Source organism: Enhydra lutris, unplaced genomic scaffold, assembly GCF_002288905.1.
Source record: "Enhydra lutris kenyoni isolate GAN:26980312 unplaced genomic scaffold, ASM228890v2 scaffoldscaffold26, whole genome shotgun sequence".
Taxonomy (NCBI): Eukaryota; Metazoa; Chordata; class Mammalia; order Carnivora; family Mustelidae; genus Enhydra; species Enhydra lutris.
Window position 1 is genome coordinate 11953135 of NW_019154110.1, and position 26810 is coordinate 11979944.

The window sequence follows — 26810 nt, forward strand, 5'->3', positions numbered from 1 at the left end:
ATTACTATTGTTGTCTAATAGTGAATCTTGCATCTATTTACATCTACAGTGGTTTAAAGAGTGTCATAATAAATCACTTTGAATGATTTAACTATAAAAATGTTTTTCTGTTATTCCTCTATGGGATTCCACTTTTCATATTACCTATAAGGTCCTGTGCTGTGTGAGGGTAGATATTATTGGGTAATTTATTAAATGGCTTAAAGCATCTTATGTATATTATGAATGTTCCCTTTTATTATCCCTCCAGTAGATGTGGGTTACTTCAGTTAACTTTAATGTGAATTCTGATTTGGAAACTGGGGAGAGAGAGACATAAGTACTTGTGGGCATTTCTTATTTTACTTCACTGAGGAGATACCAAGTGTTTAACTTGATTATCCTATAGATTTGTGTTCCCCCAAACAAGTCACATTTGGTTAAGCCATTATGCTAACTCTGAAGATACCTTCATCTTGTAATAATTTTTTTAAAAGAGTTTCTTAACTTTCTACTACCTCTGAAACTACCATTAGCTACAGTGCGGTAGTTTTCCCTCTGGACTGAATCCATGATGTTTTAAATGTGAATGTCTTTCAGAGACACAGGGAGTAACTTCTTTGACATCAGCTGTAGCAGCTTCTTTCTAGATATGTCTCCTGAGGTGAGGGAAACAAAAGCAGAAATGAACTATTAGAACTACATCAAAATAAAAAGCTTCTGCACAGCTGAGGAAACAGCAAAACTAAAAGGCAACATCTGAAATGGGAGAAGATATTTTTGCAAATGACATAATATGATAAAGGGTTAGTATCCAAAATTTATAAAGGACTTATGAAATTCAGCACCCAAAAACCAAATAATCCAATTTAAAAAGGGTCAGAAGACATGAATAGATATTTTTCCAAACAATAAGTAGGACAACAGACACATGAAAAGATGGTCAGTATCACTTATCATCAGGGAAATACATGTCAGAACTACAATGAGATATCATATCACGCTTGTTAAAATGGCTAAAATCAATACCACAGGAGACAACATGTATTGTTGAGGATGTGGAAAAAAGGGGAATCCTCTTGCACTCTTGGTGGTCTCAAAAGCTAAAAATAGAACCACCCTACAATCCAGTAGTAGTACCACTAGGTATTTACCCAAAGAATACAAAAATACTAATTCAAAGGGATACATGCATTCTTAATGTTTATAGCAGCATTATCTGTAATAGCCAAATTATGGAGACAGCCTAAGTGTCCATCAGTTGATAAATGCATAAAGAAGATGAATCATTGAATACTACATCAGAAACTAATGATGGTACTATATGCTGGCTAACTGAACATAATAAAATAATAATAAAAGATGTGATATATATACAATGGAATATTAATTACCCATAAAAAAGAATGCACTCTTGTCTTTACAGCCACATGCATGGTGCAAGAGAATATTTTGCTAAACAAAATAAGTCAGTCAGAGAAAGGCAAATATCATATGATTTCATTCATATGTGGAATTTAAGAAACAAAACAAATGAGCAAAAGGAAAAGAGAGAAAGAGGCAAATTAAGAAACAGACTTTTAACTGTAGAGGATAAACTGATGGTTACCAGAGAGAGGGTGTGAAGGGATGGTTAAATAGATGGTGGGTATTAAGGAGGGCACTTGTGATGAGCACCAGGTTATGTGTGAAAATACTGAATCATTATATTGTACACCTGAAACTAATATTACACTATATGTTAACTAACAGGAATATAAATAAAAAGTTAAAAAAGAGAAAAAAGGTTAATGTCTTTTAGGATGTCATTTAGAAATAAGATATGCATCAGGATCTTTTGGCAGGTATTGTTTTTCTTTTAATGTGTATATAAATTTGTCTCCTTAATTCAAATTCCTAAAAAATAAAGTCTGTGTTTACTGTTGCTGTTATTTATAAAATACCATATTTATTGTTAACCACAGAACCAGGGCAGGTGACTTTTATAAGAAGTCAAGAATAATGATTTGAAAATAACATTGGGTCAATCAGATGTTTTCTGTATGGAAGAGTTGTTGAATTATAAACATGGGAGTCATTATTATAACATGGAGAGTGTGGAAATTTTTCTATAAAGTTTCTGTGTAAGTGCATGAATTATTAAGAATCACTCTAGATTTACAGTTATAAAGAAAATGTGGTATTGGTGAAAGAATAGACACATGGATCAATGGAACAAAATCTAGAATTAGATCCATGCAGATATGATCAGTTGATTTTTGACAAAGATGAAAAGGCAATTCAGTAGAGCAAGGACCATCTTTTTAATGGTGATGAAACAAGCGGATGTCCAATTTCAAAGCAATGAACCTCAACTCATACCTCAGTCCATATACAAAAATTAACTCAAAGTGAATCACTCTTGCCACTTCTATTCAATATTGTACTGGCAGTTGTAACCAGGGCTTTTAGGCAGTAAAAGAAATGGAAGTCATCTGGATTGGAAAGGAAGAAGCAAAACTTTCTTCTTTGGGGATGACACGATCATGTACATAGAAAATCATATGGAATCCACAAAACTGAAATAAGCAAGTTCAGCAAAGTTATAGGATATGCAAGATCAATGTACAAAAATTAATTGTATTTCTCTACATTGGCAATGAACAATCTGAAAAGTACAATTAAGGAAATTTCTTCTTCACTTATTGAAAGACATGCAACTTACCTCAAGGTTTTGGAAATTATGAATAAAATTGCTATAAAACAAAAAAAAATTTTTTTTACAAGTCACGTAAAAAAAAGGAATAAATTTAACCAAAGATGTATGAAACTTGTACCCAGAAATCTACAAACTAATGTGCAAAGAAATGAAAGAATACCTACATCAATGAAAAGGCATCTCAAGTTCTTGGCTTGGAAGACAATACTGTTAAGATGGCGTAGTTCCTTAGCTGATCTGCAGACTCATTGCAATCCCAATCAAAATCCTAGCTGGCATTTTTGCAGAGAATGACAAGTTATAGGTGGAAGCAGCAAGTTTTGTTGGATATAATGACCCCTTGAAGAAGGGCATCAAACCACTGGCTATCTCTAAACAGAAAAGGAATTCAATATGATTTTTCCCTATTGTTTTCCAATCTTTAGTCCCTCTGAAAAACCATTATTTACTGTTACAAAGATGCTTCACAATCATTATTCTTCCTTGGAAAAGGTGACTGAACAGGGGTTCTCAGAGTTTTTTAAAATTGAAGTACTATCTGTAGTAGTCTGTCTGTATTTGGGCAGATCTTTGTGTAATGTCTATTTTAGAAGTTATAAGTTATTTAGAAATCGAATTCCCAAGATTCAAAACATGGAAATTCAGAAGAACAAGAAAAATCACCTAAAATTTCTAATTCCGTGTGTCTTTTATCTGAAGAGGACTTTGACAATGTAATAACAATTTTTGCCTTTATATTTCATACCCTACTCTCTGTGAGATTTGTAACTTACATGGATTTTGTAGCTGTAGGCCACAAGGTGGTGACACCAAATAATACAGAAATACCAAATGCCCAAGTGGATGCTTCTATTCCAGAATATAGTATATTCTGTTTTGATATGCTGGTCTCTCTCTCTCTCTCTCTCTCTCTTTTTTTCAGTGACTGTATGTGGTTTCTATTTGTGTTAAGAAAAATTGGTTTAACACTTCTGCTCAACAAAATTTAGTTCAAAATTTGTCTTTTGGCCAACATATCAGTTAAGTAGAAAGAATTACAGAGATTATGGATCCTGCCTTGCCTCAGGCTTTCAGGTATCATAATATTAGAATAATAGACATTATCAGTTATATTTTGAGGGCGCTGATTAAAAAAATAAATAGAAAAAAAATCCTAAGCCTCTACTTGTAAAATTGTGATAAACTTCATTCACTTAAGCTTTGGAGATTCTTGTTTTATTAGCTTTCATTTGTTTCATTTCATTTCATTGATACATAAAAAAATCATATCTCATAACTTACAGGAAATTAACTGTATCATATAATATAAATCACATAAATATAAATAGGTATATAAATATATATATAAATTAAAACATGAAACTTAAAAATGTTTAGATTGAATTTTTTGCAAATTTTTTTTTTTAAGATTTTATTTATTTATTTGACAGAGACCACAAGTAGGCAGAGAGGCAGGCAGAGAGAGAAGAGGAAGCAGGCTAGGCAGATAGTTTATCAGTTCAACACCGCATATATGAAACAAATTCATGAAGTGGACTTTATGGGGAAAAAAATCTTTTGCTTGTTGAAGATCTGTAAAAGAATGAGAAGACAAGTTACAGGGTGATAGAAAATATTTGAAAATTGTTTATCTTCCAAAAGGATTATGTCCAGAATATATAAAGAACTTTTAAAATGTGAGAGTAAAATCTATAAATAATTCCTTATATTTGTAGCCATTTGATTTTCAAAAAGGGTGACAGGACAGTCCATTGAGGTGGGAAGGGATAGTTTTTCAACAGATGGTGCTGGAACAAGTGGATATCCAACATTCAAGAAAAATGACAGTGAACCCCTACCTCACACCATTTATTATTATTATTTTTAAAGATTTTATTTATTTATTTGACAGGGAGACACACAGCGAGAGAGGGAACACAAGCAGGGTAAGTAGGAAAGGGAGAAGCAGGCTTCCTGCTGAGCAAGGAACCCGATGTGGGCTTCATTCCCGGAATCCTGGTATCATGACCTGAGCCGAAGGCAGACATGTAACGACTGAGCCACCCAGGCGCCCCTGCCTCACGCCATTTATAACAATTAATTCAAAATGGATCAGAAACCTAAATGTCAGAGATAAGAATAAAAAACTCTTGGAACAAAACATAGGCATAAATCTTTGTGTCCCTGCATTTGGCAATGAGTTCTTAGATCTGAGAACAAAAGCAAAAGCAACTAAAGAATCAATAGATACAGTAGACTCATGAAAATTAAAAACTTTCATGCTTCAAAGCAGACCATGAAGAAAGTGAGAAGATAACACGTGGAATGGGAGAAAAATATTTGTAAATCATATATTTGACAAGGAACTTGTATCCAGAGAATATGATTAATGCTTATGATTGAACAATGTAAAGACGATCTGATTTTTAAATGGGCAAATGTTTTGGATTGACATTTCTCCAAGGAAGATCTACAAATTACCAAAATGCACATGATAAAGATGCTTAACATCCTTAGTAGTTAAGGAAGTGCAAATCAAAACTGCAATGAGATGCCACTTCATATCTACTAGGATGGCTAAAATAAAAGAGATAATAGCAAGTACTGTTGAAGATGTGGAGAAGCTGGAGACCTCATACATTGGTGCAGCGACAGATTGGCAGTTCCTCACAATGTTAAATATAGACCTAACAATTCCATTCTTAGGTATACATACCCAAGAAAACCGAAAACACATGTCTCCATAAAAAACCTGTGCACATTATGACACATTAGTCATAATAGCCTAAAAGTGGAAACAACTCGTTCATCAACTGATAAATGGATAAATAAAATGTGGTATATCCATGCAATGAAATGCTATTTGGTTATAAAAAAAGAATGAACTGATATATGGCACAATATGGATGAACCCTGAAAAGATACTAAATTAAAGAAGCAGTCACAAAAGGCCACATTGTATGATTCCATTTCTGAAGTATCCAGAATAGGCAAATCCATAGAAACAGAAAGGAGATTATGGTTGTCAAAGGCTGAGGGGTGGACCAAAGGAGGAGGAATTGCTAATGGGTATGGGCTTTCTTTTTGGGTGATAAAAATGTTCTGAAATTTGATAGTGGTCATGGTTGTGCTACTCTATATACTAAACACAGAATTATATACTTTAGAAGAGTGACTTTCGCAATATATGAATTATAGCTCAACAAAAAATATTAACACAGTTCTTAAAAAGGGCAAAAGATTTGAGCACTTTACCAAAAAAGAAATATGGATGACAAATAAATGCATGATCAAAAAAAGTGCTAAACATTATTGTGCATTAGAGAAATCCAAATAAAAGCCAGAATAGCTAAAATAAAAAGAGTAACAATACCAAATATTGGTGAGGATATGGAAGATCTGGAATTACCATACTTCACTGGTGAGAATGCAGTCTCAATTATTATACCTATGCAAACATTCATTTACTATATGACCAGCAATTCCATTTCCAGATGATTTATCCAAAAAGGAAATTTGTATTCATACAAAACCTGTACATAAATGTTTACAGTACTTTTATTTGTAATAGCCAAAAGCTGGAAACAGATGTCCTTTTACCAGTGACAAGATAAACAAATGAACTAGTTCCATATAATAGGATCATATGCAAGAATAAAAAGGAAAGATCTCTTGATACTTTCAGGAAAATATAAAGTAGATGAATCTCAGATGCTTATTGGCAAGTGAAAGAAACTGGACCCAATAAACTCCATACTCTGTGATTTCATTTATAGGACAGTCTGGAAAATACAAAACCATGGAGAGGGAGAAAAGATAAGTACATAGGAGAAGTTTAGCTTCCTGGTGAGCTGAGAGCAATTATTCACTTTGTGGATCAGATTTTATTTCACAGATGAGTTTGTTTTTCCTGGTTATTAGTGAGCCATAATGACTCTTTCTATTTTTTATATTAATGCCCAGCATAAAAAAAAGGGAGGTTTTGATTTGATGTTTTTAAATTTTATGGTATGGTGTGGTAGATATTGAGAAGAAGGTGATGTTTTTGCCTATGACTTTTGTTAGTCTCATCCATACTGTCTTTGGATACTCATCTATGACTCACGTTTCTTTCACCCTCCCAAGCTTCACAGGCTGCTGTGACTGGAGTATTATACCCATTTACTCTCAAACCTGTTCAGAGAAATGCTCCATACCTTCTTTAGATTACTTTTACATCTTCCTGTTGTGTTTTCTTTTACGATCCTATATTTCTTCATAACACCAAAAAATTATAATTAAATTTTATACTGATTATTTGTATAACCATTTAATATCTGTTCAATTCTGTATCTTCCTTTCCTCTCCCCACAAAGACTAAAGTCTCTGTTTATAATAAGCCACACTTGGTGTTACCAGTATCCTTTATTTATTTATTTATTTATTTTTTCCTATCCATAATAACCATGATTCTTTTGGAATCAGTTCTGCCTTTGATAACTTTCTTAAATGATTAGTGGGGTGAGTGCAAACCCATCAGAGAAGGAGATGTCCCTTGGTGATGCTTTTCTTTTTTTCTTTTTATAGGGAAACTAAACAGCCAAGACTCCTACAATAATTTTGCCAACAACAATCCTGGCAACCCCCGGCTCTCTCCTCTCCCCAGCTTGATGGTACTGATGCCTCTTGCACAAATCAAGCAGCCAATGACATTGGGGACCATCACCAAACGAACAGGGTAAGACCTTAGGCTTGATACTTTTTAAAATAGCTGTTTCAGAGGATTGGATACATAAAAATAAAATGTACATTTCCTGTGGGTGGTTTAATTACGCTCTTTATTTCCAGCCCACATGAAACTAATGGCAGCAGATTAAGTACAGAGCATGCACAAACATACCTGAATACAACCATGTACATATACATCTGTAGCAAAAACAAAGCAGTGACAAAGTGTGAAAACCAGTATTGGCTAATAAAAACCAGACCCATCTCCTCAGGCTTACACTTACTTCCTGCCTCTTGGTTTTGTCTGGAAGTAGTGTCAGTTTCTTGCTTTTGTGGACAAAATCCATTATGATCTGGATTTATAATGACTCCCAAATTTTAACTGGTCCCAACACTAAGGAAAGAACCTCAGATGACAACTGTGTTTCTAATACGTAAGAAATCACCTGTATTATGGTATAATTTACATATAATAATCTGTCATTAGTGTCAGTTTGATATGATGTTATGGGTAGTTTTCAAAAGCCAGAGTCCTAAAATTTGGGCTTTACTCATGATTGGTCATTAACATCCTCAAAGATATTTAATGACTCGCTTGTTGTGTCTGTGCTTATTTTAGGTGTTTAAAATTTTTAATTACTATTGGCTATGAATATAAAATTATCACTTCTTTGGGTTCCTGAAAGTAAAGTGTGATATCTAAGATATCATTAGATGATCAATTGTGTGATGACTCTGAAATTCCATTTTGTACAAGAAAATATATATGTCTATAGGCAAATTACCTATATCATCAATAAGCAATCCTGAGGTTTAACCTAATTTGAAATGAAACAACTGTTTTAAATTTTGTATTCATGTAGTCCAGAGAAAACCCAATCCTGGCTTCAAACAGTCTTCAGGGTCTTTCCCACAAAAGGAATAGAGTAAATTACTTGGCTGTTATATGAAAAGGTCTTAATATTTTGTGCTGGGTGGTAAAGTGTTTGTAGAAGTCACTTTTGTGAGGAGAAATACTCATTCTCAGGGATAAGGCTTTGGAGCTCCAGATTTCACCATGGCACACCCTTTATGTAGTGGAGTGGTATTTGTATACAAATATGATCTTACTGCTGAATGCAGAAATAAAATTGAGTTTGTTGCATGTTAAGGGTTGGGTGGAAGGAAAAATAGAGCAAACCTAAGGCCCCAAATCGGACATGTTATGATATGGATCATTTGGCCTATATTCCTTTCTTTTTAAATTGGTTTCAGCTTTTTAACTCTTTGTGTTAAGTAATTAAAGTGGAATTTTGACTTCCCTTTCCTCTTCGTTTCTTTATTTTAAAATAAGTAAGTGTAGCCATGAGTAAGAAAGACCTTATGAACTTATATTTACAATTAGCTCATTTTTTCCTTGTATGATGAAGATCTTTGGGATGCAGAATCAAGTAAAAATTGGATAAATCTTGAATCATAATATTTTTTTTTTTTACTCATAGAAATCAGTATGTAATTGTACCTTCTTGATTCAACTGAGCATTGTACAATTTCTGCAAAGTACTTGTGAGATTTTATGTGTGTTTCCTGAATCTAAGTCAAAGAATACTCAAAATTGTTCTTCTTGAATTTAATTCTAGCTTTGTTTCTGGTGTTTGTTGTTTTTAAAATGTAAGAGCTATGCTGTTTTTATAATGCAAAGAATTAGCTTTCTTTTCAAATTAACTTTTCCATATATATATGATTATTCAAATAAGCTTTTCTGTATATATATATATATATATATATAAGCGCTTATTCAGATAAGCTTTTCCATATATATGTAGATATCTGTCCATCTAAGATAGTGATTGAAGTTCTATATATGAAATTCTATGATGTTAGAATTTAATTCAATATATTTGTGGGGAGGAGTGGAAACTAAGTCTACTTTTGTATATATTTGAAATTTTCTACTATGAAAACATAGTCTCTCATTTAGTCTTTCACACTGTCTCTTGTTGCTCTCTCTGGCCTTAGATGGGCAGAAACTAGTAATCTGGTGTCTCCTTCTGCTGCATACTTTATGAACTTAGATAAATTCTGTGTTTCCTTGTCTTTTTAAAAACTCACAATTCCTTTATTTCTAGAGTATGTGTATTATGCCCCCTTATAGACAATTTAGTAGTTTCTTATTAATGAAATCAATTATATGAATTTGAGTTACATACTTTGAAATTAATATTAGTTCAAAATACTGCATTGTTCTCTTGGCCATTTATCTCATTTTCAGATCTTTCTGTTTTTGCTGAGTTTTTAAATTCTTTTTAGTATGTCCTATACTGAAGTGTTTAAAGAGAATAATATTTGTCCCATAATGAATACTTGGTTTGTAATTTTTAAAATCTTCACATAGATTGAGGTTTACAGAAAAAGTTACAAGACAAGTAAAAGGAATTCCTGTATACTCAGATTTCCCAAATGTTAACACTCTCTCCTTTTTGCCTTATCATTCACATTTGTTCATTCTGCCCACTTGTGTACAGACACACAACCCCTCCCCATATTTTTCTTAAATTGTTTCAAAGTAATTTGTAGACTTAGTAACCCTTATTCCTACAAATTTCATTATATAAATTCTAAAGACAAGGATATCCTCTTCTAAAACCATAGTATAGGTATCAAAAGAAGAGATTTTAAAACTCACTGTTAAGGTTTTTTAATTGTAGTTGTTGTCTTTAATGAGTTCTCTATTCGTGCCAGAGCCTTTAGTGCACCACAAATTACCCCACCTACTCTTTTACCTCCTTCACCTATAATTCTTTTTTCCTCAGTCCTTCCTATTCTTCCTATTCTATTCTATTCTATTCTATTCTCTCGCTTCCTATTAACACAGATCATAGTGACCTATAAATACTTCAATAATAGTATTTGTAACTTATAGTTGGCTATTGCTAGATTATAAGACTTCATACCTGTCAGCCACTTTCTGAAGGGTTCGTTGATTGTATCCAGAAATTGCTATAGGGGACTTTCCTTGTAATTCTTTTACTCTAAGTCACCCCAACATTTGGTTATAGAATTTTGAGAATACAGTTTGTGGTTTTATTATCTTAAATTGGATCATTTTCATGGAAATACATGTATTTTGCCTTACAAAAAGTAATATTTGTTTCATGAGAATATAATATATTCCCTTAATTTTTGTTTTTGATATATGCTGAGATTTGAACCAAATCCCATACATTTCATGTCATTAGATTTCATCTCATTAGATTTTAAAGGCTGTATTTATTTCATTTTTATTAAAATTTTTTTACTATGACCAATTCTCAGTCTGCAGTCAGAAAATTTGCATTATTTCCATTAAATTTCATTGTATTTACTGAGGATTTTGATTGCCATATTAAGGTCACTAGACTGATGAGCAAATAGGCTTTTCATATTCCAGGTCTCTTTTCATTCTGGAAATTCCAGTTTAACTCTAACTTTGCTTCTATGCCATGCTTTTCCTAGCATTTAAAAAAAAAATTTAACAAGGAGTATTTTACATGGATTATGTAGAAATACAACACAGAGCTGACTCATTTATAGACGTGTAAACTCTGTGACTACTTCCAACATACCTGATAATGTATCTAATAAAATTATATACCTACCTCGGTTAGATCAGCATTTATTTATTCCATGTCCTAGATATTTGGCATAAAGGCAAAGTAAGCATAAAAAGTTGTATTTCTAGCACAGAGATTTCTAAGGATTGCCTAGGATCCTATATTTAAATATTCAAATTGAGATGGAAGCCTCAGTTCAAACCTTGAGGGGATAAAAACGTGTGCTTACCATATTTCACATCTGCCTTCTTATTTTTGGAAATATATATCCCTGGAAGCCTGTGCAGTGTCAGGGACCATCTGTCTTACTCCAATACATGCACAAGGCCAGTAGGACTACAAATAGCAAAAGACAGATGTATTTTCACCTTCACGTTCTGTACCTTGAAGCAACACTTGGAGGAAATAAGGCCTATTTTGGTAACAGCTGTTGCTTAACCTGACTACAGTATACACTGATGAAGCCAAATGAAGTGCTAGAAATCATTTGGTTCAACACTCATTTAAACAGAATTCAGTTTCTTCCAGTCTAAGACTGGAGGATTGGAAAGATCTCCATCATGTTTTTATGATATGTAAATAAGAGTAGGTCTCATCTAGTAAAGTGAAACTGGGTGCTAAGGAATTGCATTATTTTGGAGTATTAAGTATTTATAGTAGGGATTTATTAAGCAGCATTTGATAGATGTTTGGCTGAGTTAATGAATCAAGTAAGTGATAAAAATTTTTTTGAATGCTTCTTATGTAAAATTTTACTAAGTAGATAATTTTTCATCAGTATGCTTAATTTTATGTACATTAAATCTAAAATTGTTAATATATATACCTCATTGTTAAGACACAGAGAGCAGTAAATTTTGAAAAGATCAGAGTGATTTCATGGGAATGAAAAATGCAGACATTGGTAATGAAGTCACTTCCTTGCTTTTCACTGACCATTCTTAGTGAAGTAATGAGATGATTTTTTGTCTTTCCTAAGTTTCCTTTTTCTTAAATGGAGCAGCTTCTGTTCCTTTTCCCTCTCCCCATCTTTATACTTATCCATTTCTTTGGGAGCAATTTGAAGTGGGTGTTAGGAACCTTGGGCACAACTCTGTAGACATAAGTTAGGTCATATAGGGGAAGGTTATTAACATAGGAATCTGATGCCCTGACTTCTCATTTGGTTCTGGTACCTATTACCAGAATGTCCTACGTAAGCTTCTTCATGTGAAGAATGCAAGTTTATATGTATGGATTATGATCTTTCAGCTATACACTATATAAGTTCCCACCAGGCCTAATTACCTAATTTCTAAGCCTTATTCACTGTCCTTGGCTAGTGCTGAATAAGACTTTCATTAGGAAAACATAGGTAATTGTTCTTATTTAGAAATGGAAACATTTCATAGCATTTATTTGATTATCTCTACTTGAAATTTGTAGACCAAATTTGGAATGGAGCTTGCTAAGTAAGTAAATGACATCGGGATTTAGTAGACCTTGAAGAAAGGTCTATTGCGTCTTTTTTTAATTCAGTTAGGTCTTCTTGACTTATCTACACAGTTTGGCCTGAGCCCCAAACCTTATAGGGGAATCTCCAAGAATTAAACAGGAAGGATTTGGAGAAAGACTCACCAGGTAGAGTAGTGGATCATAATTCTCTACTTTCCAGCCCTGTCTCATGTAGGTGTTAGTTTTAGATAACTAAGCTATAAATCTTTGGTCCCAGGTATAAAATAATGGACAGTGTATTTTCATTAGGATGGATATGGATAGATCTGCATGTACAATATATACTTACCATAGTTTGGGTTTACAATTTTGTACTCCATCATTAGAGTACTTAAAGTCCACCTATGCTTTGCATATGTTTACTTTGCATATGTTTGTTCCACTTTGCCATAAATCCTTGGATTTTGTAGTTTTTGAACGAAGCCTACTATTAAAAATCAGCAGGTGTAACTTTCTACAGAAATTTGAAAGTCTGTGCTACTCTAGTCTCTTTTCTGCAACATCTGGCAGAATTTGAACATTATCTAATGTTTTCTAATGAAAATCTTGAGTTTGTAATTTAAATTTGCATGTTGAGTATTTCTCAAATTAGGTAGTGTAGCTGTCTGTTTCAGCTCCAGTTTTCCCTACAAATCACTAATTTGAGAGCCAGCAGTCCTACTCTTTAGTAGGGAGTGATTAAAATTAAACGAATGAAAATTTAAAAGTAACACTTGAAAAAAATGACACAAGAACTAATTTGCTCATATGCATGTGGGAATTGTGTGTCCATTTCAGTAGCTGCTTATGGGGGTCCACAAAATGTAGCAGAATCATTAAAATTCCTAGAATATATTGGAAGAGAATATGGTTTCACTTTATAATTTTACACATTGTGTTGTATAGCATTTCCTCTATTTTTTTGGTGGTTAGTATATTTAATATTTATATGGGCTTATTCATTTTTCAGTTTTATTGAGAAATAATTGACATATATTTTATGTAAGTTCAAAGTGTATAGCGTGATGGTTTGGTTTGCATATGTTGTGGAGTGATTACCACAGTAGTTCAGCTAATATCCATCTTCTATGGATACAATAAAAAGAAAAGAAAGATGAAAAGAAAAAAGGAAAACACTTTTTCCTTACTATGAGAACTCTTAGGGTTTACTGTCTTTATAGCTTCCTATATTTCATATAGCAGGGTTAGCTGTAGTCATCATGTTGTACATCACATTTCTAGTCCTTATTTATCCGATAACTGGAAGTGCGTACCTTTGGTACCTTCCTCCAGTTCCCCCTTCTTCCACCCTGCGCATCTGGTAACAAGTGTGATCTCTTTTTCTATGAGTTTGTTTGTTACACATATAAATAAGATCATATAGTATTTGTCTTTCTTTAATGTTTTTCACTTAGCATATTGCCTTCAAGGTCTTTCCATATTGTTTCAAGTGATTGGATTTCTTCATTTTTCATGGCTGGATAATATTCCACTGTGTGTGTGTGTGTGTGTGTGTGTGTGTGTGTGTGTGTGTGTGTATCACATTTTTATCTATCGTCCATCAGTGGACACTCAGGTTGTTTACATGTCCTGGCTATGGAAAATAAGGCTATGAACATCAGTGTGCATATCTTTTTGTGTTCATGTTTTTATTTCCTTTGGGTAGATTCCCAGAAGTGGAATTGCTGGATCATAGGATAGCTCTATTTTTAATTTTTTGAGAATCCTCCTTACTATTTTCCATAGCAGCAGCACCAGTTTATAGTCCCACCAACAATGCACAAGGGTTCCCTTTTCTCCATATCCATGGCTGCATTGTTATCTCTTGTCTTTTTGCTGATGGCCATGCTAACAACAGGTATGAGGCGGTATCTCATTGTGCTTTTAATTTGCATCTCCCTAATCACTACTGATATTGAGCACCTTTTCATGAACCTGTTGGCCTTTTGTATATCTTATTTGGGAAAATGTTTTTTCAAGTCATTTGCCTGTTTTTAAATTGGGTTATTTGTTTTTTTGCCTTTTGAGTGCATGTGGTTCTTTATATATCTTGGATATTAACCCCTTAACAGATAGATGGTTTGTGAATATTTTTTCCCATTCTGTAGGTTGTTTTTTCACTTTGTTGATGGTTTCTTTTGCTGTGCAGAAGCTTTTTAATTTTGTTGCTTGTATTTTAGGTGTCATATTTTAAAAATTATTACTAAGACCCATGTCAAGGAGCTTTTGTTCCTGTGTTTCCTTCTAGGAGTTTCATGGCTTCTTACATTTAAGTCTGTGATCCATGTTGAGTTAATTTGGTGAGTGGTGTAAGATATAGGCCAGTTTCATTTGTTACATATGAATATCCAGTTATCCTAGTAACATTTATTGAAGAGACTTTTTTCCATTGAGTATTCTTGGTTCCTTTGTCAAATATTAGAGGACCATGTACACTTACGATTTTTTTCCATTGGTCTATTTGTTTATATGCCAATTCCATACTGTTTTGAAGACTATAGCTTTATAGTATAACTTGAAATCAGGAAATATAATGCCTCTTGCATGTGTTCTTCTTTCTTAGGATTTCTTTGGCTATTTGGGGTCTTTTGTGATTCCATATAAATTTTAGGGAATTTTTTTTTCTACTTCTGTAAAAAATGCCATTGGAATCTTGATAGGGAATGCATCAAATCTATAGATAGCTTTTGGGTAGTATTGACATTTTATTTTATTCTTTTAAAGCAAGTCTTTTTAAAAAAATTTTATTTATTTATTTGACAGAGAGAGATCACAAGTAGGCAGAGAGGCAGGCAGAGAGAGGTGGGGAAACAAGCTCCCCGCTCAGCAGAGAGCCCAATGCAGGGCTCGATCCCAGGACCCGAGATTATGACCTGAGCCAAAGGCAGAGGCTTTAACCCACTGAGTCACCCAGGTGCCCCAGTATTGACATTTTTAACATTAATTCTTGTAATCCATGACCACAGGATCCCTTTCCATTTATTTGTATACTTCTTTGAGTTCATTGATCAGTGTCTTGTAGTTTTCAGAGTAGAGATCTTCCATCTTGTTAGTTATATTTATTCCTAAGTGTTTTGTTATTTTTGATGCTATTGTAAATGGGATTGATTCACTTGTTTCTTTTTCAGAAAATTTGTTCTTAATGTGTAGAAACACTACTGATTTTTGTATGCTAATTTTATAACCTGCAACTTTACTGAATTCATTGTTTAGATCTAACAGTTATTTGGTTGAGTCTTTAGGATTTTCTATAAATAAAGTTATGTCATTTACAAACAGAGATGGTTTACTTCTTTTCTTTCCAACTCTGATACTTTTTATTTCTTTTTCTTCCCTGATTGCTCTAGCTAGGACTTCCTGTACTATATTGAAAAAGAGTGGTAAGAGTGTGTGCCATTGTCCTATTCCTGATCTTAGAGGAAAAACTTTGAGCCTTTCACCATTGAGTATGATGTGCTTGTCTTTAGTGTGTTGAGATACATTCCTTATATGCCTAATTTCTTAGGAGTTTTTAATCATGAATAGATGTTGAATTTTATCAAATCCTTCTCCTGTGTCAGATTATCAGATGATTTTTTTTCATTTTACTAATGTAATGTATCAAACTGATTGCTTTGTGTTATGTTGAGCCATCCTTGCATCCCCAGGATGAATCTCACTTAATCATTGTGATTGATCCTTTCTAATGTGCTACTGACTTTGGTTTGCTAGTGCTTTCCTGAGAATTTTTCCATCTTATACTCATTAGGGATATTGGCCTGTAGTTTTCTTTTCTAGTGGTATCATTTTCTGGTTTTGCTATCAGGACTATGCTAGCCTCACAAAATGAGTTTGGGAGTGTTCTGTCCTCAGATTTTTTGGGAAGAGTTTGTTTGTTTGTTTGTTTGTTTGTTTGTTTTTTAAGATTTTTTTTCATTTATTTGACAGAGAGAGACACAGGGAGAGAGGGAACACAAGCAGGGGGAGAGGGAGAGGAAGAAGCAGGTTTCTTGCCGAGTAGGGAACCCAATGCAGGGCTGGATTCCAGGATCCTGGGATCATAAACTGAGCCGAAGGCAGATGTTTAATGACTGAGCCACCCAGGTGCCCCAAGAATTTTTGGAAGAGTTTAAGGATTGGTGTCAATTCTTCAAAAGTTTGGTTAAATTTTTGCAGTGAAGACAGTGAAGCTATCTGGTCCTTTGTTTTTCTTCAGTGGGAGATTTTTGATTACTGATTCAATCTTCTTACTAATAATTGGTCTATTTAGATTTTCTATTTGTTATTCATCGTCTTGGTAAGTTGTGTTTCTAAGAATTTTTTCCTTTTCAGCTAGATTGTCCAGTTTGTTGATATATAGTTGTTCATAGTAAGTATAGGCTCATTCTGATGTCTGTTAAATGATAATGTCTGAATTCTCATTAGAAATGATCAGTTAAAAAATAGGACTTTCAGGGGGCATCTGGGTGGCTCAGTGGGTTAAAGCCTCTGCCTTCGGCTCAGGTCATGATCCCAGGGTCCTGGGATCGAGCCCCGCATCGGACTCTCTGTTTAGCAGGGAGCCTGCTTCCTCCTCTCTCTCTCTGCCTGCCTCTCTGCCTACTTGTGATCTCTGTCTGTAAAATAAAATAAATAAAATCTTTAAAAAAAAAAATAGGACTTTCAGAGTAAGTTCATAGAATTTTTCTCTTTGACTCCAGCTAGGTTTTTTTTTAACTCTAAAGATGATTGAACCTTATCATTTATACCTTTTACCACTAGGTTCGAGTTATAGAAGACTTTAGCACATTCAAAATCAAATCTAGTTTTACTTTTCCCTTGCATTAAAAAAAAAATCTTCATGTTTGCCTTCCTTTCAGCTAGTAAAAACAAAGCTTTTATGGTATTATGTGGCATTCAACAAAATGAATCAGCAATTAAAAACTTACATGGCATTACTGTTATGATATGAAGCATAATTCCTTCTTGTCTTCTGAGAATCTCCAGAAGAAACCTGTTGAGAACTAATGGTCAAGTAGTTTCACGTTGTACTATAAATAAGTCTATAAAAAATATTTCTGGATTTTTAATCTCTTGGCCAGTCCTGTTGTTTTTCAATCAGAATTCAGCTCAAAAAGGATAGAATTGTGGCAGAGCGAATAGGTTTTGTATGGCAGGCTTGTTAAACTGGCTGAAACTTAATAGTATTTAGAAAAACACAGAAATTCTTGATATCTGAACATTATAATTGCAGTTGCATATGTTAATACAGACCATTTTAATTCAGCCTACACTCCCACTCATATACTGTCATCCTCCTCCTAACTATCCTCATGTAAAACTACAACTGTGGGATTTTAAAGGGGGAGGGGAAGTCATAGGTGAAGACAGCTGAATCATGGGCCTGTCCTTTGTGACTTTATATTTTCATTCTTTCGCTACTGAGGAAAGATGAAGCAGGCACATTTCAAAGGAACAGCTGACACTACCCATACGAAGTCCATAATTATGTCAGCCACTCTGATTCTTTGGAGTTTGTGGCTCTTCTTTTACATGCATGTGGCAGAATTCCAGTTTGCAGGGGTGGCTAAGAAGTGGGTAAGTGAAAATTGGGAACATGCCAAGCGTATACTAGAGAGGGTCCTCATTCAGTTTCTTCCAGCTCTCTGTTTTCTCCCTGAACTGTGTTAGCCAGTTGATCCTTATTTGATTGAAAAAGGGTTACTTTTAACTCCCACTATTGGGTTATGTTGTGAACAGTGAGACCTATATTATTGTCTTTAAATCTGACGAGGCTGCTACTTAGTACAGGCCTGTTTACTACAGTGTCTGGAGAGTTAACTGTGCGTTTTAGGATTGTGGGGAAGGAGACGGCTGTTGAAGTCTTTCATTGATAACATACACTGCCATTGCCTAGAAAGGAAAATCTAGGAGATTTTTTTTAAAGCTTGTGTTTAATTTGTTTGGCAAATACATGTTTCCTTTTGATACATAAGGAAACCTTAACCTAGAAAAAGGGTATTTACTGGTGCTATAGGTAGGGAACATCAGCTGGCCTTTTGAAATGTAGAAACTTGAAGGTTTTGTTTCATTTTTATTTAGTTGGTTTTTGGGGGTCAGTAGAGAAGCCTTTTAAGGCATAAAGGATGAAGATAAAACTTTCAAATGTTTTACAACAAATTAGCTGTAGTCTGGTATTCAGAATGAGATGGCAGACTGCTCAGTGTTGACATAACATACACTGAAGAGCCACTCATGTCTAGATGTTCCAGATGGTCAGCTCCTGTGTCAGAATCATTTGAACTATTGGACTGTATCGTGTGCCCTGCCTAATGAAGAAACTTAAAGGAAGTTGGGTACTGTATGGTGACAGTAACCTCTTCATTTTGGAAGCATTTGTGGGCATATTGAAACGTATGGGAGCTTCCATTTTCTGATCCTTTCTGCACGGCATTACCATGTTATTGAGATTGGAGTCTTCGCGTGGTCTCAGTTATTTAAATTAGGGTTCATCAGAGTGCATTGTGAGCTCCAGTAACACTTTGTTTCCGATATAATTTGTGAATCATGAAGTCAGATAAGGTGATTGTGACTAACTTTTTTGTCATTAATGAAATAGAATAAAATAAAATGCAGTTTTGCTGTTGTTTCTGCAAACAAGCAGCTTTGACATGAGCTAGGAGCTTGTTAGAAATATGGAATCTCAGGCCCCACTCAGACCTACCCCGCCAGAATAAGTATGATCTTCATTGTAACAAAATCCCAGCATTAATGTTTATAATACATTGAAATAGAAAAGAGTAAGGTTGATGACAGAAAAAAAAAACCACCTTCATTAAATTATTGTTTCAATTTATGTGTATTCATGTATACACCAGCTTGCACCTTAAAATGTATTTCTACAGGTCATGATTAAGAAAATTTGAACATCCTCTGTTTAGCGTGAATAACAACATCCTATCTTTGGTTGTGGTCATATTAACTATAAGAGAGATTTCCTTGCTTTGCATTGACACCATTTTTGAGGCTTCTTTGCTTTTTTCTTCAATCTCTCAATTCTTCCAGCTCGTTCTTCTCTGATTAGTATCTCTTCCCTCTCTGTTCCCTCCTTTGTTTCTTTTGTGCATCAGTCCTCAGAATTGTGCTCAGTGTTGTGAAAACCTTTTACCCTAAGTTTCCGTTTGTGAAACTCAATCCACTGGCAGATGAATGCTAATCAATTAGCAGGAATTTTTATTTTTGAGGTGTTTTTGGCCCCAAAGTTGAAGAAGAAAATATCCAGGTTTTGCCAGTGTGCTTTCCTTCTCAATCCGTGTCTCACTTCCACATGTCAGATGCTATAGCAACATTTGATTTTGTATATAATTAAATCGGCCCATCTTCTTTGTGTGCAAATATGCATAGCATGCCTGAAATGGCTATGAACAGAATATTAGTAAGAAATACATGTAACCATGAAGTCTGACTTTGCATCCCCAGTTATATTTAAAATAAGCAATTGTGGCTGTCATTTTTGGTATTCCAACCTAGCCCAAAGCAGGCCAGGTGGAAGAAGCCAGCCTCTATCACTATTAAGAGAAATGCTGATTTTCTGGAATGCGACCCTACATGGAAATAAATCATACTACTTTTATTTGGTGTTTGTTCCTTTGGCCAGCAATACCCAGTTCAATGTACTTTAAATGAGTAGCTTGGAAAAGACATGCTTTCTGTCTGTGGCCCTGAGGCTGCAACCAATGAAGAGCGAATAATGCTTATCAAATTTTTTATTGCATTCTGTCTACCTGATTTTAAACATTTTGTGTTCTACAACCACACATCTGTTGCTACGGATCCCACCCCTTTCTCCATCTGATTATTCCATTTAACCTGTACTTTGTTTTAAGTGCCTCTAAAATGAAGTTTATTTTATTTTACTTTAGAAACCCTACAGGGGTACTCCAGAAAAGGGGGAGAAAGAGACCATTTTGAAATCGCTAATCCTATGAAAATTAAGGGACTTGTTATTTCATGTCAATCTGTTTATTGGTTATATCAGACTCATTAGTATCTGCAGCAGAATAGCAAATGATTACTAATTTTTCCAGTTATTTTATCCATACTCTATAACCGTATGATATACATGTATTTGTTAATGTGAAATGAGTTTTCCTCTAATTTTTTGTGCATTTTCCCCCCTTTTCCATGAAGGCCTTATCTGTTTGGAGCGGGGTGTTTTTCCATAAAAGCTCCATGGTGAGTCCCAGTTCAGTCCCGCATGCCTAATTCATTTGCTGTACTCTCAGAAAGTAACTCTGTTTTGTACTTTTGTTTTCAGTTGCATGGCCTGATCACAGATAGATGCACCAAATTACTGAATAATTTGTAGAATGGCACATGAATGTTGATATTTAAGCTTTACAAGAGCAGGCTTTTTGGTTTCACTTCATTTCTTGAAGTGTCTATTAAAAAAATCACAGATTAATATTTAAAAATAAGAAATTAGAAGGATCCTCTCATAATGCTAGCATATGTGAGAAGACAAGGCTAACACCCAAGTTTAAAGCTTCGAGTATGATAGAGAAGCTCCCTACACATTGTGCTGAACATTCAAAGATATGATTTATTTTGAAATATAAATATATTTAAGGTCTACTAAAAATACCCTATAAATATTATTGCATTTTATTTGGTACCAGAGGAATAGAGTTAGTACTGTTTTGATGTTCTTTTCTGTTCTTTCTTTATTTAGAAGTTTAGGTATTTAAGGATCCACATAATAAGGAAATTTGTGATTCACATAAAAGCTCCTAAATGATTTATTATTTTGAGTTATTGGCACCTACTCACTGTAACTTATTTATTTAATAAGTTCTTATATTACATTGCATAAACTACAATTTTATCAGTCTTAGATATTATGGTCATTACGTAAAGATGCAAAGTAGAATATTTAGGAGCTCGTATGTTTAACATATGGCTAAGAGTCAGGGCTCCAGAATCAGACCATCAAGGTCTTAAACCCCATTTCACACACTCCCTCCCTATATGATCTTTGGAATTTTCTAAACCCTTTCTGTTTCTTGGTTTCCTTATCTGTTAAGGAGTTACCAGTAGCATCTACGGCATGTGTTCATCATGAGGATGAAATGAACTGGCAATATAAAGTGCTTAGAACAGTGCCTCGCACATAGTAAGAGCTCAGTAAATGTTAGATGCTTCTGCTGCTATTTCTTGTTTTTGGGAAAATACCATTTTTGAGAAGAAGCTTTTTAAAATTTGATCATATGTTTTTGTTTTTGTTTTTTCACTTTTAAGAGTTAAATGAGCCAAAAGGAAATTTGGGGCAATGTAAAGTATATCAATTTTATAAATGTAGACAGGATACTTAAAAGAATTCTGCACATGTGTGTGTGTAGTTCTCATAACTGCTACTGGGAATTGTTCATACTGTCCTATTATCCCAGGAAAAAGCCCCTCAGCTGTTTTTCTCCTGGACAAAAAGAATCTGAAATAGTTCTTGAAGGTGCACTACAATTTGATGCAAACTAATTTCAGTGGTCATCTGCCACAGGAACATCTGAAAATTTCATTATCATATAAGAACAGGCGACAAATCATAAAAACCTCCTTGAAATGTAGCCTCAAAATTAGGACACAGATCGTGAAACTATTCTAAAGAAATTCAGCGTATAAATGAGTAAAAAATCCATACAAGTCAATCTTTATTCTTTTTGTTAACCAGATTTCTTCCCCAAATAAACAAGATACATGGATCTTATTTAGAAGCTTGGATGAGCAGTTTTTAAATGCCAGATTCAACATAGGACAAAATTTCTTTGTAGACCAAACTTAGAATTAGATTCCATCTTAGGATAAATTTCTCATTCTCTAAGTACAAAGAAAAAGGTTTAGTATGTTAATAGAGATTGAAGTTTTAGCATAGAAGTAAAGACGGAGTAACTAATGTTGTATGTGAAATCAGAAAACTCCATTTCTTCAACAGCTTATGTGCTCCTCAAATTTAAGCAAAAGCACTTGTCAACCAGAAATGATTTGAGGTTGAAACAAGATTAAAAGAGCCAGATTAAAGAAAGGGATATATGAAATATAGTAGACTTTTAAATCATTGCCTGTCCCTTAGAAGACTGCTCTGTGGTCTGTTTGATGCCATCGTTAGCTCACAAGAAACTCGTTTTTAGTCACTTATACTAGCCTAAAAGATCCTCCTTTAAAATACGTTCCTTTACTAGTGGTGCATGTTTTTCCCATTAAGATCTTAATGAAACCTCAAATTAAGGCAGCAAAATGAATATAAATTTGACAACTTCTCCTAGCTTGTTTATAAGAGTTTCTTTGTTTTAATAGTCTTTGCTATTTTTCCTTGATATTTAGCATTCAACCTGAGAATGTTTTTATTTACCATTATGAAATAAAACATTATGCCAAATAAATATATTTATAGTATTTCCAGTTGCAGTGTGATATTTGTATTTTAGAAGAATATGAAATTTGTATAGTTCCTCTTAAAATGGAATGGACATTTCATGCAATTTTTTTAAATACTTTCAAGTAGCAACCTTTGTATTTAGCTAAGATTTTGCTTTTGGTAGATCACAATTTCTACTAATTCTCTATTCTTTGATAAACTGGTTTGTTTAAATTCATGCAGTTGCAGTGAGTCAGTTTAAAATAATGTCTGCCCTTTTGATAACAAAATAAGCTTGTTGGAAAGTTGTACAGACCGTCTTCAACATTTTAGCCATTTTGTGAACTCTGGGGGTTATGCATCCTCCAGGATATTTGAGTCCGAATGACTGTAAAATATTGTATAATATTTTATATAATAATAATAATAAAGTTTGTATAATAATTATACATAATATAATTTATATTATAATATAATGTTGTAAAATATTATAAAAGAATCACACATATAACATATTTTTAATATAGAAATTTTAAGAGAAATAGCCATTGTGAATTTTTAAAAATGAATTTTGCTCTCAATATTACAATTAAGTAATAAGTATTTATTGAGCTCCCAGTGTACATGTAGTATTATGTTTAAACTGCTGTTATTTTTTTAGTTGCTTATCAAAAGAAAAAATATATACATAATAGTGTAGATGAAAGTAGCCCATTTGAATATATCCCATACTCATAACCTGGGCTTGTGTTATATCAGGTTAATTTAAAGAAGAATTAAAACTTACATATCAAATTATATTTAAAGTTTTAATTAGTGCTGAGACCATTCAGTTTATATATATGTAAATAGTTCATTTAAACTAATCTTGTTCTTTTGAGGATATTTAAAATATTATAAATTCATTTTTGAAAGAAAAGTTTTATATAAAGAGGAGAATCTTCTTAAGTTTACATAAATCTGTTAGATCTTTAAGAATAATTTGTGATAGAATAATTTTAGGTATATTATTAATATCTTTATTTAAAATAAAATACTTTCAGTTTCCCTCTTAGTTCTTCTCTTAGAAAAATAAAGTTGAGAGTGAAAAAAAACTTCTAAATTCCTTTTAAAAGCTCAATCACAGTGAGGAATATAAAGATAAGATTTTTTTTTCTTACATGCAAAGATATTATAACATACCACTTGTAATTCTTACAGCAATATTGTATTAACATTTAAAGTGGAAAAGGAAAGAAACAGTGCTTCTATCCCAATTTAACTCTTTCCATGTTTGTGTCCTTTAACAAGGCAGTGGACCTCATTGCTGCTTTTCATGCCATGTGCAGATACCCCTCTTACGTCCTATTCTATGGGATGTAGTAGATTTACCCAGACGGGCATAATTTTTCTGTAATTTTAAAGCAGATATTACTAGAGTTTTGCTTTTTTCTCTTTGGAGTAGGATGTAGAGAGAAAAAGAGGCTAGAGAAATTTGATATGTTAATCTGACTGGATTACATAATACAGTAAAAGCCAATGGGGTAATTTCAATAGTCTTTGTAAGACGTCATAATATTAATAGCCCCAGAACTTACGATAGCAGTGAAAATGATTCTCATGCTATAGTTAGGTGGTTAAATCTCCCAATAGAAGTGAAAAAGAGTGAAACTCCTGAGTTTTAATTTAGTACCTTATTTGTTTTGTTTTTCTTTGTTTTACTTTTTATTATGTTGTTCTCTTGTATCGAGTTTAGTAATTATGATATTTTTATGATCATTATTTTGCCCGGTAGGGCAAAAATAATAAATGGAAGTTAAAAATAATAATGAAAGTTGAATTCATTCCATTTTTCTTTTATACACTGCTCACAAATTAAGACAAATTTTACTTTTCATTTTTGAACATGAGGCTATTTATGATGGACTCAGGGGAGTAAGGAGCAGGAGTTCTCAGAGGAGTCCATGAGCTCCATCAGTGTGTTTTGTTTTTCTTAAAAATGATCAACACAATTAAATTTCTGGGTGCCATATACATTGAAATTTTATTTTTTTATATCAGTCTATTTAATAAATTAATAAATAAATGTGGGAAGGCCTCCAAACACTCACAGGTCTTCTTTTAAAACTTGCAAATGTTTTGTAATGGGATTTATTAAGCCCCTTTTGGAGGATAAAGGGAGATGTTGAGAGGAAGATAGAAAAAAAGGTGGTATTGGAATGCTTTTCTAAAATGATTGGGTCACCAGAATAGAAGTGAACATGATTTACAAGGCTAGTACTTTTATCTTTTGTTCCTTTCACATATGTATCATTTTTCAGTGTTTTATTTTTCTGCCAACAAAAGGTTTTTTTGCATTAGAAATATTCTGGGTTATTTTAGAAAAGTTCAGTTGTGCCTCCATTCCAAATTCCTTGCTAGTCCTTTTAAAACTTAGGATAAAGGGCAAATGAGTCAAAGTGAAATTTTTCTTCCCTTGGGTAGAAATACTTCATTAGTGATAATCTTTTCTTTATATTATTTCTCGTTTTAGTTTTTCTGAAAGTCTTCTAGACACATATCTTTATATTCTGTTTTGTTAAATACCACAGTCATCCCAAATGTAGTTTGATGGTAGAAATGACTTGCTATGAATATGTTCACCAGATATGCTTCCTCCCCACTAGACAGCACTGCACCACGGAGGAGAATAGCAAGTTATTCTCAGGGATGAAAACTCTTTTGGAAGGGGCAGAGAGAGAGAGAAAGAATCCCAGGCAGGCTCCACACCCAGTGCAGAGCTGATGTGGGGCTTGATCTCATAACCCTGAGATCATGATGTGAGCCAAAATCAAGAGTAGGATGCTTAACCGACTGAGCCACCCTGGTACTCCAGGGATGAAAACTGTTTTAATCACTCACTAGACACAAACTTTTGCTAATGTGATTTATTAAGGCCCCATCAGAGGAAAAAGAAGAAATAGTGTATAAAAATGAAAATGATTATTCTTTACATAATTTTAAGTATACCTTTATCATAAGATACTTATTCCCTGCAGGAGATAATGAGTTTGTGTAAAATAATACCATGTTGATGCTTTTTAGTTGTGTGTTCAGAAGCTGAGTTGTGTGTTGTGTTATGGAAGTATAAGAGGTTTTAGCTTTTGACATCAGTTGATTAGACTGGAAGCTAATAAACACATACAGAATAGATTTTTGCATGGCCAAAGAATAAATTGTTATCTTATCATATTTCTACTCTTTATTACTGTGTTATCAAGGTAACTATCTTGCCTAATAGCAACCGTTTTTCAGTTCTGTTTAGGAGGCATACTTTATATGTGCCATAGTCTCTCTTAAGAAGTGTCATACCCACTTGTTTTCTCTCTCATTGCTTTCCACATGTCTTAAAAAAACAAAAACAAAAATAGCGTTCAGTAATTTCCAAAGAGCTTTGAATTTGTCCCTGTGAAGCTTATTTGTACATTGTAGTATTATTGTTCCCTGATGGTGATTCTAGTAAAAACACATAGTTATGTAATTGGAAACACCTTTCAGTAAATTCTGGAATGGCTTTTTTTCTCCTTCTCTCTCCAACCTCCCCAAACTCCTAAGGGTTAAAAATGGCCAAAGGAACTAAAAGATGCTAGTTATAGGAACTTATTGGCTTAGTGATAGCAGTTCAGTGATGGAAATAAAGGCTTTGAAGGAGAATTTACACTCTAAGGTATTACAGCAATGAGCATCATAACTGGAAAGTGTAATTTGATGGCGGTTACCCTGATACCTAGGAAAGGTGTGTGTTTGTTCTGGGGTAGGTGGGGTCAAGGTGTGGGAGTCTTCTTTTCTACTGGTAGGTTATTGTAGTTGTGGTAGATGAAACCAGGAAGATGTGAAACTTTCTAGAACCAGATTCATTTCATCAAAAAACTTTTTTTTAAAAACCATTTCTCTTAATTCCCTGTCACTGGAAGTCTGACTGTGACTGGTCTTGGTAGGTTAGGCTGGGGTGTGGTTTTTATGGGTAATGATATGAAGTGATTAAGAAATGTTAATGATGGAAAGAAGAGGCCTTTTC

General features: G+C 33.7%; 1 protein-coding gene across 1 annotated transcript in view; it reads left to right on the top strand.

Annotated features, from left to right (window-relative positions):
- LOC111151262 (BCAS3, microtubule associated cell migration factor) overlaps positions 1 to 26810 on the top strand; it is a 578517-nt gene that overhangs the window by 249654 nt on the left and 302053 nt on the right. Inside the window, exons 15-16 of the mRNA XM_022509136.1 lie at positions 7223 to 7373; positions 20557 to 20601. Of these exons, the coding sequence (XP_022364844.1) occupies positions 7223 to 7373; positions 20557 to 20601 (196 nt within the window). The remainder of the gene's footprint in view (positions 1 to 7222; positions 7374 to 20556; positions 20602 to 26810) is intronic.